This window comes from Lolium rigidum, chromosome 3, assembly GCF_022539505.1.
Source record: "Lolium rigidum isolate FL_2022 chromosome 3, APGP_CSIRO_Lrig_0.1, whole genome shotgun sequence".
Lineage (NCBI taxonomy): Eukaryota > Viridiplantae > Streptophyta > Magnoliopsida > Poales > Poaceae > Lolium > Lolium rigidum.
The window spans coordinates 340,500,728-340,515,558 of NC_061510.1; the positions used below are offsets into that span (position 1 = coordinate 340,500,728).

General features: G+C 47.1%; 1 protein-coding gene across 2 annotated transcripts; it reads left to right on the plus strand.

The window, feature by feature from the left end:
• The first annotated feature begins 7,774 nt into the window (after positions 1 to 7,774).
• Positions 7,775 to 11,403, plus strand: LOC124703944. Of its 2 annotated transcripts, XM_047236176.1 has the most exons (3): positions 7,775 to 8,311; positions 8,452 to 8,711; positions 8,815 to 11,403. In XM_047236176.1, the coding sequence occupies exons 1-3, from the start codon at positions 8,167 to 8,169 to the stop codon at positions 8,818 to 8,820; spliced, it is 411 nt and encodes a 136-aa protein (XP_047092132.1). In that variant the 5' UTR covers positions 7,775 to 8,166; the 3' UTR covers positions 8,821 to 11,403. The 2 variants fall into 2 exon arrangements, 1 of the variants encoding a protein (XP_047092132.1); XR_007003418.1 differs by having other exon boundaries at positions 7,775 to 8,376; positions 8,452 to 11,403.
• The last annotated feature ends 3,428 nt before the right edge of the window (positions 11,404 to 14,831 follow it).

Here is a 14,831-nt window from a genome sequence, read left to right on the forward strand (position 1 = left end):
GTACGACCCGTTATGAAGCACTTTGCTAACGACGAAAGGTCCTTCCCATGGAGATTGCAGCTTATGGTCTTTCACCTGTCGAAGGCGGAGGACCAGGTCTCCTGCCATGAAGGAGCGTTTCCGAACTCGACGACTGTGATAGCGTCGGAGCTTCGCTGGTAGATGGCGGAGCGCCGATCAGCTAGGTTCCGAGCTTCCTCGATCAGGTCCACAGATAGCTGTCTGGCCTCGTCAGCTGTTTCTTCATTATAGGCGGAAACTCGCGGCGAATCGTGGATGATGTCGGAGGGAATCACGGCTTCGGATCCGTATACCAAGAAGAATGGGGTAAACCGTGTTGACCTGTTAGGGGTAGTTCGTAAACTCCACAAGACAGCGTCCAACTCATCAGCCCAGGCTCCTGCTGCTCGTCGCAGCGGTTCCTCGAGGCGCGGCTTGATTCCTGATAATATTAGACCGTTTGCCCTTTCAACTTGACCATTGGATTGTGGGTGAGCCACGGATGCGAGGTCCAATCGAATTCCCATTGTCTCACAATAATCCTTCAATTCTCCCCGAGCGAAGTTTGTGCCATTATCTCGTGATTATCGTTGTGTTGGATGCCGAATCTCATCACGAGGCTGCAGACAAATTTTAGTGCCGTAGCACCATCGGCTTTTCTCACCGGCTTAGCCTCGATCCATTTGCTCGAACTTGTCAACGGCGACCAGGAGGTATTCAAAACCGCCGGGAGATGATCTTTTTAACTTACCAACCATATCGAGCCCCCGGACCGCAAATGGCCGGGTGATAGGTATGGTCTTCAGCTCTTGGGCTGGAGCGTTTGGTTGAGTAGCGTAGTATCGACAACCTCGGCAGGTCTTGACTATCTTGTCGGCATCTTCTTTAGCTGTAAGCCAATAAAAGCCTAGCCGAAAAGCTTTTGCAACGAGTGACCGGGGGCGGCATGGTGCCCGCAATCCCCTGCGTGGATCTCTCTGAGGATTTCAATGCCATCTTGATTGGAGACGCATTTGAGAAACACCCCTGTTGCGCTTCGTTTGTAGAGCTGTCCATCAACGATTGTGTAGGATCTTGCTCGTCTGATGATCTGGCGCGCGAGGACCTCGTCCTCCGGCAACTTCTGATCGATGAGGTAGTCCGAGAAAGGCTGTGTCCAAGCCGGAATGGTGGCCAACACCTCTCCGGCCGGAGACACCGCCACCTCCGGGTTTTCCGGGTTAGCGACCTTCACCGAGGGTATCCGGAGATGCTCCAGGAAGATTCCGAGGCGGAATTGGCTTTCTCGCGGATCCGAGCTTGGATAGCATATCTGCCGCTGTGTTATCGTCTCTCCTGACGTATTTGACTTCGTATCCGAGGAAGCACTTGGCGATCTCATCAACTTCGTCTCTGTAGGCCGCCATGACGGAGTTTCTGGCGTTCCATGTTCCGGCTACTTGTTGTGCCACCAGGTCGGAATCTCCACAGCATATGATGTGCTTGATCCCGATTTCCTTAGCGATGCGCAGACCGTGTAGTAGAGCCTCATATTCCGCCATGTTGTTTGTAGCTTCGAAGTGGATCTGCAGAACGTACTGCAGTTCTTCTCCGGTAGGGGACTTCAGGGTGACTCCGGCTCCTGAGCCTTGATGCTGCTTGGATCCATCGAAGTGCATGACCCATGTCTCTGGTTCCGGATCCGGACTTGCATCCGGAGCTTCGTCCAATCCGCAACGAAATCCGCCAAGACTTGGGATTTTACCGCGAGTCCTTGGCTTGTAAGCGATGTCGAAGGCGGATAATTCAATGCCCCATTTAGCCGTACGTCCTGTTGCGTCGGCGTTGTTGAGAATTGTTGACAGCGGAGCCTTGCTCACAACTCATGCTCGGGTGCTCTTGGAAGTAGTGTCTCGGCTTCGGTTCGCCTAGGAACACTCCATAAGCTAGCTTACGAAAGTGAGGGTATCTTTGTTTTGACTCCGTTAGCACCTCGCTTATGTAGTAGACGAGTCTTTGGACGTCATATTCATGACCTTCTTCCTTTCGCTCCACCACGATGACGAGGCTGATGACTTTGTTGGTAGCTGCCGGATAAAGGAGCATTGGTTCGACTCGCTGGGGCTGCCAAGATAGGTGGGGAGGTAAGTATTTCCTTCAACCCTCGAAGAGCTCGTCGGCTGCCACGTCGACTCTTCGCTAGGAGTTTCGCTTTCTCCGACTGACCTCTTGCCGATCCGGAGCGGCGTTGTTTTCCGGGCCTCGACTCGCTCAGGACCGGCTCCGACTTCATGAGGGGCGGTCTCGGCGGTATGGGCCAAGAAGTGTACGAAGTGACACCTTTGCTTTTCTAACACCGGGAGACCCAGTGCGGATCGCATTGGTCTTCCACCGTTATTTCTCGCTCGGGGCGGATTGGGTGGGTTTTGATTTTTTCGGATCTAAGGCGGAATCTTCGCTAGGAAGTTCCTGCGTCTCGGATCGGATCTTCGCGACTCGCGTCCCGCTCACGGCGGCGGTCGCGTCGGCGCTACTTACCGGCGGGTTTCCGTCGGAATCGACGGTTTCCCCGATGAAGATGTGTATGCCGCCAACTCGGGACGATGGAGAGCTTGACGGGGTCGGTTTTAGCCGGAATCCAACACTCATCCGGAGGGACGATCGGCAGATTTCCGGCGTAAAGGACACGCCCCACGGCGATGGTGTCGTCGTAGCTTCCCATGGCGGAACCCTCCTGGTCCCGGCCTCCGTACGCCGCGAGCCCCACGGTGGGCGCCAACCGTCGTTGCCTAATCGACGGTACCTCGGTGGAGGGATCCTCACGAGGGGAGAAGAAGTAGGGGCCATAGGGCGGAGTGCACACGGGACGGTGGTACGCGAGTTACCCGGCTTCGGAACACCCGCACGATGACGGGGCCTACTACCGCTTGTCCGGAATTATCCGGGCGCTTTCGCGTTGTTACAATGAGTTGTGGTTGTGCCTCTAGGGCTCCCGGGATCCGGCTTATAAAGGCGCACGGATCTAGGGTTTACATGGAGAGTCCTAGCCGGATTACAGATAGCCTAACTACGGTGCAATATCTTGCCGTGCACGTCACGGATCCGCCTTCCATATACGTCGTACTCGGATTCGGGTTCCTCATGGGCCTCCATGGATCCGGGTTACTCCTAATGTCGGTGACGGATCCGGCTCATCGATCCTGAGTCGGACTTCTTCCTTCATGATCAACAGCAACTGGGCCGCCCGATGGGCCACATGCCTCATCACCATCTGTGGGCCACCCGGACTTGCTGGATCTAGGCACTGTCGATGGTACACCCATGAAGTATACCCACAACACAAACGGTTGCTAAGTGTTCGTTTACGTTGCGCCGCTAGAGATGCCCTTAGTTCAGCGCTTGACGACCACTATGGCCCCCGTGCCCGGGACGATGCCCTTGCAGACGACGCCGAATGAGCTGTTCGTGATGATGCGCGACGCGTCGAAGCCCCGCATGGCGGTGCTGACCTCCTTGTAGGTGAACTCCCGATGCGGAAGAAAGGAATGCGGTGCCGACCGGGCAAGTAAATGACAAAAAAAACTATTATAATTGTGACGGTCGTGACATGGAACTACTAAATGGGAAGTGTTTGCACATGACTATCAGGTTTGAGGCACGTGCACGACGCGGAGCAATGATTTTGTTATTTAGACCTGTTAAACCGTTTTCTAACTACTGTCAGGACTACGTGGTAGGTGAAAACCTAACTACTGTTTAATTTTGCAAAAACAATCTCAAAATATATTTTTTATCACACACATATCCAATTTTCAAACAGAAGAAAATAAGAAATAGAAATTCCCATCTATTTTATATATAATGAAAACACAAGACAAAGAAAAAATAAAGGAGATGTCTTCTCCTTCCTGCCATCCCACCCAAACTAGGTCGCCGGTGCGCCACGCGCGTCAGCCGCCGCCGGTGCGCCAGGACGCCGCTGCCGGTCATCCAGCTCCCTCGCGCCTGGGACGCAGCGCCGCCGCCCAGTCCTTCACGACCGCCGCCGGTTCGACGGCTAGAAGAGTTCTGCCTGACGGCGCCCGCTGCAGCCGCGCTCACCCCTCCCCCTTTTCCCTGATGCCTCTGTCGGGGAGGGTCATATCCGCAGCCCGTCTAACTCAGCCTGGGCCACCTCCGTCGAGGGAGATAGGGGCACCGCCTAGGCCGCCACCCCGTGCTATTCCCTCGCCATCGATCCCCCATATGACATTCCTCAGCCTCCACTTCCTACTGCCGTTGTAAGGATGAACTAGGGAGCCACCGCCAGCCGGGGATAAGGGTCGCCGGCAGGTCCGGGTCGTACTGTGTCTCTCCGACGAGCGCCGTTGCGTCTCTCCAACGAGCGCCGCCGCGTTGTACTACCGCTGTGTCAGGAGCATGTTGGTGTCGAGCCTCCTAGCTTTCTCTTGGGTCAACGTAGATGGGACGAGGAAGAAGTTTATGGGTACTTGACTTTTTCGGAAAAGGAGATAGGGGTTTTCTGTAAAATTAGCATAAAAAAGTCATTTGCTTTTGCCACGCAGGACCTGACAGTGGGTCCCGGCAGTCAGAAACTGGATTAAGACGCGCAAATTGGAAAATCAGTGTTCCGCGTCGCAGACGTGCCCCAAACCTGGTAGTCATGTGACAAATACGTCCCATTTGGTAGGTCCGTGTCACGACTGCTACAATTGTGATAGTTTTTTTTTCATTTACTCCGACCGGGGACCGGGCAGATGAGAGTGGCGTTGCGGCGGGGGGTCGGAGGAGGAAGAGAAGAAATGCTGCGCCGACCGGGCAGACGTACGAGAGCAGCGATGCGGCTGGTCCCAGCGATTTCTCTCTCTCCATGTTCTGATGTCTGGTATTAATTATGGGTGCAAGGCTGTGCATAACCGAAACCGAACCCAAAAAACGGAAGTGCAACCTAATTTCAGTTTTTTCAGTTTTTCACTTAGGTTTGAGTTAGGAAAAATTAGGTCATATTCAAAAAATCGTGCTAACTTTGGTTAGTTTGGTTATTATCGAAATCGAACCGAAGTTGAATGGTTATTACCGAACCGTATTTTCGTACATAATCGTATTTACCGAAATATGAAACTGTATTAACTAAATAACGGTATAAACCAAACCAAATTAATCATATTAACCGCACGCGCATCCGGACACACTAGGTAACTCATTCGTATTCTCAGTTTTATCAGAAAAATGCATGTTTCCCTGGTGGGTCGCGTAGACCACATTGACCAATAGAAGCCTGCCATGTGCCCAGAGCAGGTGCCGCCCGGTTCATCCACGGATTTTCTCTGGCCTGCTCTACTTCTGAAGAGCATCTCCAGCTGGGTCTTCCAAACCGCGTTCGGTTAAAGCATCAGATCTATCTTTTGCAGGACGCTTGGGGGCATAATTATCTATGAAACAACCCAATCTTTTTTTTCTTTCCTGGGAATTAATGGATGGTGAATGCAGATATGGCGGAAGAGGTTGCAGATTCCTATATGAGTCTCTTCCTATATTGGCACTGCACCCCTAACCAACATGGAACCAAAATGGCTTCAATGCTACAACAGCGTTGCATGACCAACCATCTGAAAATCCGAGCTTTATAACCTAGACCATGATTAATCAATAAAACATGTTGCCAAGCTTAGATGAACTTTTAACCTCTGTAATTCTACACACGCGGCACATAAAATCAATATAATTTCTTTATACGATACATATATGCTTCTTGCCGAAGCTTTCTGAGAAATTGGTTCATCTCCACCTTTATATCATATATTTTACTAGTATTACCAATTTCAGCATTTGCGTTAAGAAATCTGAAATATGAACTGAATGTGGAATATAACTAAGATCTTAGAAAGCACAATGGTCTCTGTATGCTGAGCTATTAAAGGGAAACCCTGCTCAACCCTTTACTGAGAGTCTCACGTGATGAAATAAATTAGCAGGTCTACAACGTTGCTTGAAGCTCGACTGTTCTAATACAGTCAATCAAAGAATGTAAGAATTGTTTCGCACACTCAACATGCATCAAATTGTCCTATTTTGTGTAGGAAAACGCTTCCAATCCGTCGCCCGATCGAGAGGAAAAGATCGGTCGTCCCTCCCATCCCGTCGGGCCCACCCACGTGCTCCTCTCTCCTCTTCCTCTCTCTCCATTGCTCGCTTTGCCTGCTTCAGCGCCGTTGCCTGCTCTGCGGCCCGCGCTCACAACCGCACCAGCTCCGCGGCCCGCGCTCACCCGCCTACTGTCTGCCGTCCCTCTCCTCCCTTGTCTTCTCCTTTTTTACTCCTCCTCCATGAAAATCCCCTAAAGCTCAAGGTCAACAATGGCTATGACCATAGTACCTCTAAAATTGGAGGTCTCCAACCAGCCCCGGGCTTGAAACCGGTTGGAACGGGCCAGATCTTGTCTTCTCCAGTGACGACCGTGCTCCGGCGAGCTGGATTGGCAGTCGGCGATATCAAATCGGAGAGATGGCCTATTTTTATTGGTTTTATTGTTAATTATTGTTGTAAATATATTGTTGATTTGTTGTAAACGCCTTAATTATTTATTGTTTTTTGTTACTAACTATTGTTGTAAATATGTTACTGATTTGTTGTAAAGATACTTCTTACATGGAAAACTGACTATTATTGTAAACACCCCAATAAAAAAAGTTGTTTTTGTTGTTAATTATTATTGTAAATATATTGATAATTTGTTGTAAATGTATGTACGGTACATATAATGATTAGTGCTGAAATTGTATGTAAACACACAATCATTTTTATTTTGTTGTAATACGTTGCATTTTTTGTGAAAATAGCTAGTGATTTTTGTGGTAAATCAATCTATAGCAAAAATAGTGTTGTTTAACCTCTTTTACGTAACATTTACTTTTTAAAAAATGATGTGCCGCTTTTGTTGTAACATCGAAAAAAAAATTGTACACAGGGTGAGAGGTTTTTGTTGTAAAACTCTCTGTTCTAATAATAAATTACCATGGTGGCATTTTATGTGAATACCAAGATAGTTAGAGGCAGCAGGATATACACGTTATGGTTTGGTGGGATGGCGGGTTAATTTCTCGAAATATGAGGTGCTAAAATGCAAAACGTTTGCTGCTGCTATTTTTGGCCGGTAGATCGCGATTCAACGGCCGGGACAGCAACCGATTTTAGCAGCCCACGTCGGGCGACCGACGCTGAGCGCTGCCCTTTTGGGTAAGCCCAGCTGCTTCCGTTACCACTACCCTGTTATGGACACCCATTGCTGGTGTAAGATTGTGGAGCAGCCTCTGAGATATGAGTAACTCCCAAATTCTGATGCATACGTAAGCACACCGAAAAAAATGAGAGTTCTGAGTGAACGTGTAATTTTGGTCGAATTATAACCTATATAAAAGTTAACCCCTTATGCTAAAATTTTAGCAGTTTGGGTACTGTAGATGGTCCTTCTTATCCAATTAAATTTTGACGCGTCGGCCGTTTTTACTGTAGATTAGCGATGGGAATTGCCGATCCTCACGGCTGAGTTTTTCTTGCTCTTCTTTTTTTTCTGTGTGAATCCCGTAATAACCGGCGCTTCCCGGTAATCCTTATTTATCCATCCGGTTGGTCAAGCCTCCCTATCTCATTTCTTTTATTCGGTTCCGGTCTTCCCGTTTCTTCGTATCCGGTTGGTCAAGCCTCCCTATCTCATTTCTTTTATTCGGTTCCGGTCTTCCCGTTTCTTCGTACAGCTCGTTCGGCTTCAATCGTCGACGCTTGGCCCATGATATTGTCTAACGTGGCAGTTTGATATTTTCGTGGCCCTTTCTAGACGAGACTCCCCTGTCTTCTCTCTCGGTATCTTCGTTCTCCTAAAAAAAAATCCCTATTGCCGCCGACTACAGCGGACGACCTGGCCGGCGCTCCAGTGCCTCTTTTCTCGGATGTGCCGGCGCTGCCACCGGGCGGGCGCACAACGCCGCTCCAGCACCCCCTCCCTATTCTCTCTTCTTGGCTCTCTCCCGAGGTGCCACTTCTATGGGAGAAGCCCGTCCCTGGCCGCCGTGCTACTTCCCGAGGTAGCCATCGACGTGGCTGGCGGCGTGGGGGACGAGCTCGGCGCCCTCCTCTTCTCCCAAGGCGGCTGGCGTGACCAACGTGCTGCGTACCGACGCAGCCCTTCAGATGGCGCACCTTTCTCTCCCTCCCGATGTGGCTAGCGGCGTGGAGGAGTCCAAGGTGTGCCTCGCGCTGGGAGCCGCCTCCGCCGGTTTGTTGGGGTTGAGGCGCCTTAGGCGCAGCCGCCAGGGCTCCATCCACATCAACACACGTAAGCCCTCTCTCTCTATGCGAGATTAAAGATTGAGGAGAGCAGATGATAATAGTGCAGAAAAGGTATGTGATGGAATTACCAAACCATGTAAGAATAGTGCAGACAAGGCATTCGTTGGAATTACCTGTATTTTCCAGGTTTCGTCCATTCCGTCCAGATATGCTCCCTGACCAATCGCAGCCTTCCACAGCGAAGGTGTCCAGTGCGTCGTCGACATCATGACACCCACCACCGGTTTGTCCATAACAACGACGTGCGTGCCCTATACTGCATCTTCGAGGGCGGGATGCCGGACGGCCGCCTCGCCTGGGGCTTTGGCATGATCTATAGCGATGATACGCAGCTTCAACTCGGCGGCTGCCATCGAGCACCTCAAACTGCGTGCTCAACAGTTCAAGTTAAGTATTTGTGTCTTCTGAATGCTTCTCTCTATTCCATGTGTCATGGGTATATCCATCATCAAATTCAATTTAATTGTTTTTCTTGATTTCCATTTGCAGATTTGAATGAACTGTTCTTACTCTGTGATGGTTTGTCTGTATACAATTTTCTTCCATTTTCCCCATCTAATTTGTGTTCAAATGATAAGTGCCACTACAAATTATGGCCAGCTCAGCTGTATCCTGTAGTTTAGTGAGGTATGCAGATTGAACTGCCCTTTCTCTGTGATTGTTCGGTATACAATTTCTTCCATTCTCCCATACAAATGTTCCACTGATTGGTTAATTTAGCTGTTGTTAGTGAGGCATGGTTTGCCCCATTGGTTTATTTGGCTCATTTCACTGATCAGTTCACAGCTTGCTGTTATTATCTTATGCCCAACCTTGGAAAAAGGAGGGGTAACATGATATCATTTCTTGGGCTATTCATATCATGGTAATGTTTGGTTGTATATTTATGGTTATAACTTGATAGCTTAAATTTAGTTTACCTTGCCTTATAAATTCTAGCAGTGATGCAGTACTGAAATTGAAGGCTTAACATGGGGTTGGTAAAAGGATGCACAACCCTCTTAGGTTGCTAGATCGTTTTTTTGCTTTGGTAAATCGTTGGATGTTTTTTCCTGTGGTCAAACATTTTCTGCTCACTATGACCTCTTTGTTTTCATTCTTATATATTCCTTACCACTGTCCTCTTGTGGTATTCAAACATGAGCAAAACGGCGACTCATTTTTTCATTACAGATGCATATATATGTAAAAAGCATCTGCCATTGTGTGAAAAAGAGCATGTTACATATGGATCTGCTTATTTTCCATTGATGGTAAATTGTCTATCCTTCTTGGTATTTCTCATTAATATCTGACAGTTATTAGTGCCGCATACTGTAATACTTTACTAACAATTTTTTGTATCCAGTTAGTGGTGTAGTTCGTGCAGTACTAGAACTCTTGCCTTTTATACTTTACCTTCCATTGTGATATACCAATCCTTTTGATAAAACATGAAAAACTGATACTACATTTCTTTACCATGATCTATAGCTTGACCATATTCCTGATGGGGTTTAATAACGAAGAGTTGCTTCTATTACAAGGTATGTTGGATTTTTTTTTGGCGTGCATACTATGTGATTGCAATGTGCAAAATTTGTGTAGCGAACTCTTACAGTCATGTGTGTAAGCTAAATAGATAAACAGGTATTGTGCTGTCAATTGTTTGAGGGTTGTAATAAAAACAAATTTATTGGTCTTGCAGGTATATAATTTTTACCATCATTTTTCATTTCTCTTTAGCACCTTCCACCTAAGAATTTGTTCGATGTCTAAAGACTACTTTTCATATACAAATTCCCTGATAAGTATGTCAGAAAAGCTTCTCTTCCTGCTTTCAAGTTACAACAGAGAGCTATATAACTTGAGTGATTTGGTGATCCCTACTTAATTATGATTTCTAAACGGGAAATAGTCAATGTGCCTTATAAATTATCAATTTCAAGTCCGAGTGCTTTTGATCTTCTGAATAGTGAATCATCAACTTCTGTTTCGGGAATGGAATCATCTATTTATTGTGCGGGCTGATATTTGACAATGCCCTAATCAACCAGCTGCATAGATCATAATGTGAATTTCAGTTTTAGTTTGACAAGCTAGAGATGTCGATTTTATATTCCTTGGTGAAATATGAATGAAACTGAATTGGGTGGTCCAAAGTTACTGTAGTTATGAGATTCCATGGGCAGGTTAAAAGGATTTGGTGACTACTTTAGGCCGACTTCAAAGGAAGTACCAAATTTCACTGTACACTCCCTTGCTCTTGTGTTTGATGCTGCTCTCTTTTCTTTGGAGTACCTTCGTAATTCTTTGTATGGAATATAGTTTCTTTGTATCACTCTGAACAACTAAATGGAAAACTTAAAACATAGTTTCTTATTTTCAACAATAAATGTATATAGAGTACAATGCTTGGATCAACCATGGCTCATGTGGTATATACTTCTATTGTTGTCTTTTGTATTTATTTTTTGGCTTGGCTAACAGCGCGTTCTCTTCTGTCTGATTATAGTTGTTGGTATTTTTCTGTTGTTCATCTTGACAGGCTACTGTCAATTGATTAATGCGGCGTCACCTTGCAGTTGTTAAGGCAGGTATTCTGCTTCCCCTTCTTTTCTGTATGTTTTGCTTGCTCAATGCACGCGGTTTGTCTATCTGCCTATGTCTCCGGGGGGAAATATATTTGCTGCCAATGATGATGAGGATGAGCAGATCGTTGAGCTGGATGATCAGCTGCTGCCACCAACTCTCTGTCCATGGCGGTGCAGAGAAGAATTGGATTTTCATCGAAATTTCTGTCTTATATCTCAAAGACTAATATGAAGAAATAGTCCGTAAATACTTGCAATTGACCAAATCGGTGCAACAACAATGAAGACAAGGAACATTATACATCAGGAAGTGCTTTCCTGTAGCTAATATTTCTACCCCCAGTTTGGTGAAACTATCTTCCTATCGTACGGGTGGCATGTACCATGTACTCCTTTTGTAACAACAATAGTTGTTCTGTATGTTGAATAATATGTGGTTAATTTCACTAGCACGGGATGATAGACACGTTGTTGTTGATATGCAGTCTCTTTTTGCTGATTTGTCCATGGAAATGCCATAGAATGTACCGACTTCATATTTTTCTGATTTTGAAAACTGTTATGCCCTATTTATATCAAGCTACTTGATCCCTGAGTAATCAAATCTGATATAACTTATCAATAATGCCAACGGGCGCGGCGTGTCGCCGCGCGCAACTTCCTAGTCTAACTTGAAACCTGCCAATCAACTAATAAATCACCAGATTATAGATCTCGAGTCCCATGCGCAGCCGAAATCAATTTATCCAAGAGGACAGAAGGCAGGAAAAAAAGGGAAATGAGGGAGGGAGGGGTGGCTCGACCTGCCGATCCAGAAGGAGAGGGAGGCGCCCAGGATCTTGGCGGAGAAGACGCAGGCGACGCCGGGGAGGAAGCCGAAGACCAGGGCGGCGGCGCCCTCGAAGAAGATGGCGTAGGGAGGGCAGAGCGCGAGGGTGAGCGCGTGGGCCAGGACGTAGGAGGGCGCCGCCCAGGGCCCCAGCGCGCTCCTCCCTCGCCGGAAAGCCGACACCGCCGCCTCCCCGTCCCACCCGTACTTTCGCCCCGCCGACACCGCTACTGCGACGGCCGCGAACGCCGCCAGTCCGCGCGCCCATCCCTTCTTCGTCCTTGCCATTGCTGCCGCCCGGTGAGAGGCAGAAGCCGCTGATTGGAGCAGCACTTTTTTGAGGTATCTGTGAAACGCGGCGACGGCGTGAGGCTAGGGGCGCGTTTGGTTGACTCGAGGCCCTTTGGCTCGTCCGCGTGGAGGGCGAAAAAAAGGCCCGTTTGATTGAGGGGGTGTTTGGTGTGGCTTTTTTTGGCTTTTGGCTTTGGCAAAAGCCACCAAAAGCACCTAAATAGGTGCTTTTTTTGGCTTTTGGATTTTGGAAGCCAAAAACAAAGATCCTATTCTTTTGGCTTCCAAAATCCAAAAGCCAAAAAAAGCACCTATTTAGGTGCTTTTGGTGGCTTTTGCCAAAGCCAAAAGCCAAAAAAAGCCACACCAAACACCCCCTGACTATCTCAGTCGCGTCGTAGGATCACACGATTTTTAAATTATCTTTTGGCTAGGTACATTTCATGCGGTCGTTTCTAGCGAATTACTCTCGTCTCCACAAAAATTGACAACGTCACAGAGCCACCGTAGGAGATGATGCGAGCTGGCACGGGACGGCGAAAACTGGGCGGCATGAAATCGGTCACCGCGCTCCAAATTTCGCCACCGTATATAGGGGCGGCTCTCTCACCGCCAAATCCAAATTTCCCATTTTCCCCCATTTCGAGCTTGTCAACCCTTCTCGATCTAGCGAAATGGCCGGCTCTTCATCACCCGCATAGTCAGCGAGGCTGGCAGCGGCGACGTTGGCTACGGTTGCGGCTACTGGTCGTGGATTGTCGTCTTTTTTCCTCTGTGTCGATCACTTTGGTTGTTGTAAGCTTCTGCAAACCCTAGGCTTAGATCTAAAAATTTTCATTGTATGTTATTCCTTCATCGTCGATCGAAGTTGTCGAGGTATTGACTCGACAAATATAGTATCGACTCGATAAATTTCAGCCATGGGTATACATCTTCGAGTTTTTTAAACTCGTCATGTACTCAAATCCGGAGTCTTAAGGTTCTATCTAGCAAAATATGATAACCCGAAGAAATGAAATATTCCATCAGCCGAATAAAGGCATTCGATAATATATTCTCAGAGCGTGTCCGCCGCGATAAAATCTCTGGATGTCGCGATTTCTAAAGGGATCACGAAGGTAAGACCCTAGGATCCGTCTTGGGGCGTGGCATCGCACCTGAATGCGCTCTCCCACTTTATCCACATCAGCAGATGTGAAGAAAATTCCTACGGACGCATTGGGTACCCGATAACTTAGCTAGAATTCATTTTTCGAAAAATCCTAAAGCGGCACGTCCTAAATTACGCCAATATTCCAGGTTCGTGTCTGAGGACTGGAATTTGAAGTAGATTTATGCGGATTTGCTACTAGAGGAATTAACTGGTATCTGATCCGTCAGATGAACCAGCTTCATTTATTAATATCACTGTGCAATATAGATGTTGAACAAAATATTATTTATGTGGACTCGAAAAAGTCGTAAAGATGAAAGATGGAGATTTTGCTCGATCCTGTAGTTCGAATAAAATCTCGGGGGCTACTGACATGGGTATACCCAAAAGACATGTTGTGTGTGTATATCGTATACCTGGTCCCTGTTTATATGTATCTGAAGACATCAAGGCCCAACGGACTCGAAGGTTTGAAGGCACATGAAGAAGAGGACGTGTGAGTTAAGGAAATAGAATCAATATAGGAAAACTTGTAAGCAATATATGGAAAGGCCTAATCTGGCACGGTGTATGTAACTTGTGTAACACGTAAAGCCTCGGTTGCGCCTCCTATATAAAGGTGAAGTCGAGGCCAAAGAGAGATCGATTACTTGTGAAACCCTAGTGATGTGGGCATTACTCTTCGGGTACCCGATATTGCCATACCCGGTACAGATTATGAAGATGGACCAGCACAAGGACTCGACAAGCTGGACCCACAAGAAATATCAACTTGAATTACAAGAAAGAAGACTCCAATACGAATCCTACTAGGACCACTACAAGAAATCTGCCATAAGTTGACAAAATAAAGGTGTCACTGAAACGTCAATAATGGCTACTTGTGACGTTACGGTGACGCTTTTCAAAACGTCGAAAGCTGGGAGTCAGCAGTGACTACTTAAGACGTTCCACTTGAAAACGTCGTAGAGCTTTGTGACGTTTTAAAATGTCACTGACGGCATGACGTTCCCAAAACGTCATGGGTACCCGCCCCTCGAGTCCAGCGTGGCAATCCGACGTGGCAAAATTGTGATGAATTAGATCCTACGTGGCTAGTCTGACGTGGCAAAATTATGACGAAATTAAATCGTCGTAATCCAAAATCAGCCCGATCCATTTCACTGGTTTGCATGGGCCGAGCCCATTAATATCAGCCTTTTTCTTCTAGGCCTTGGTCTTTTCTGATCCATTTAAATTTTGAGCCTTTGTTATTTTGCAGCCATTGTTCGGCCCATTTATCTTCTGGGCCTCATATTTGTTAGCCAATTTACCTTTCAGGCCTTGATCACTTAACAACCTTTACATTTTTTAGGGCCTTGGTCTTTTTGCGATCTATTATTTCATCCCATTTGTCAGTTTTTTGTTTTCAAACAGTTTGACAAAATTAAACAACATATAATTCAATCAGAAACAACAAAGACATGAAATTCTTTGAAAGGAGACACAAGTAATCCACGGATCAAACCACAAATACAAGAAAGACACAAGGATGCACATAAAGCTAGCCCATAATGTAAACCCACCCTATAGCAGCAACATTCATTATCAGTCCTTCTGGCCAGACACAGCCCCCAACCTCCAGGCATATATGCCTACACGTCCCCTTCTTGCACCTGCA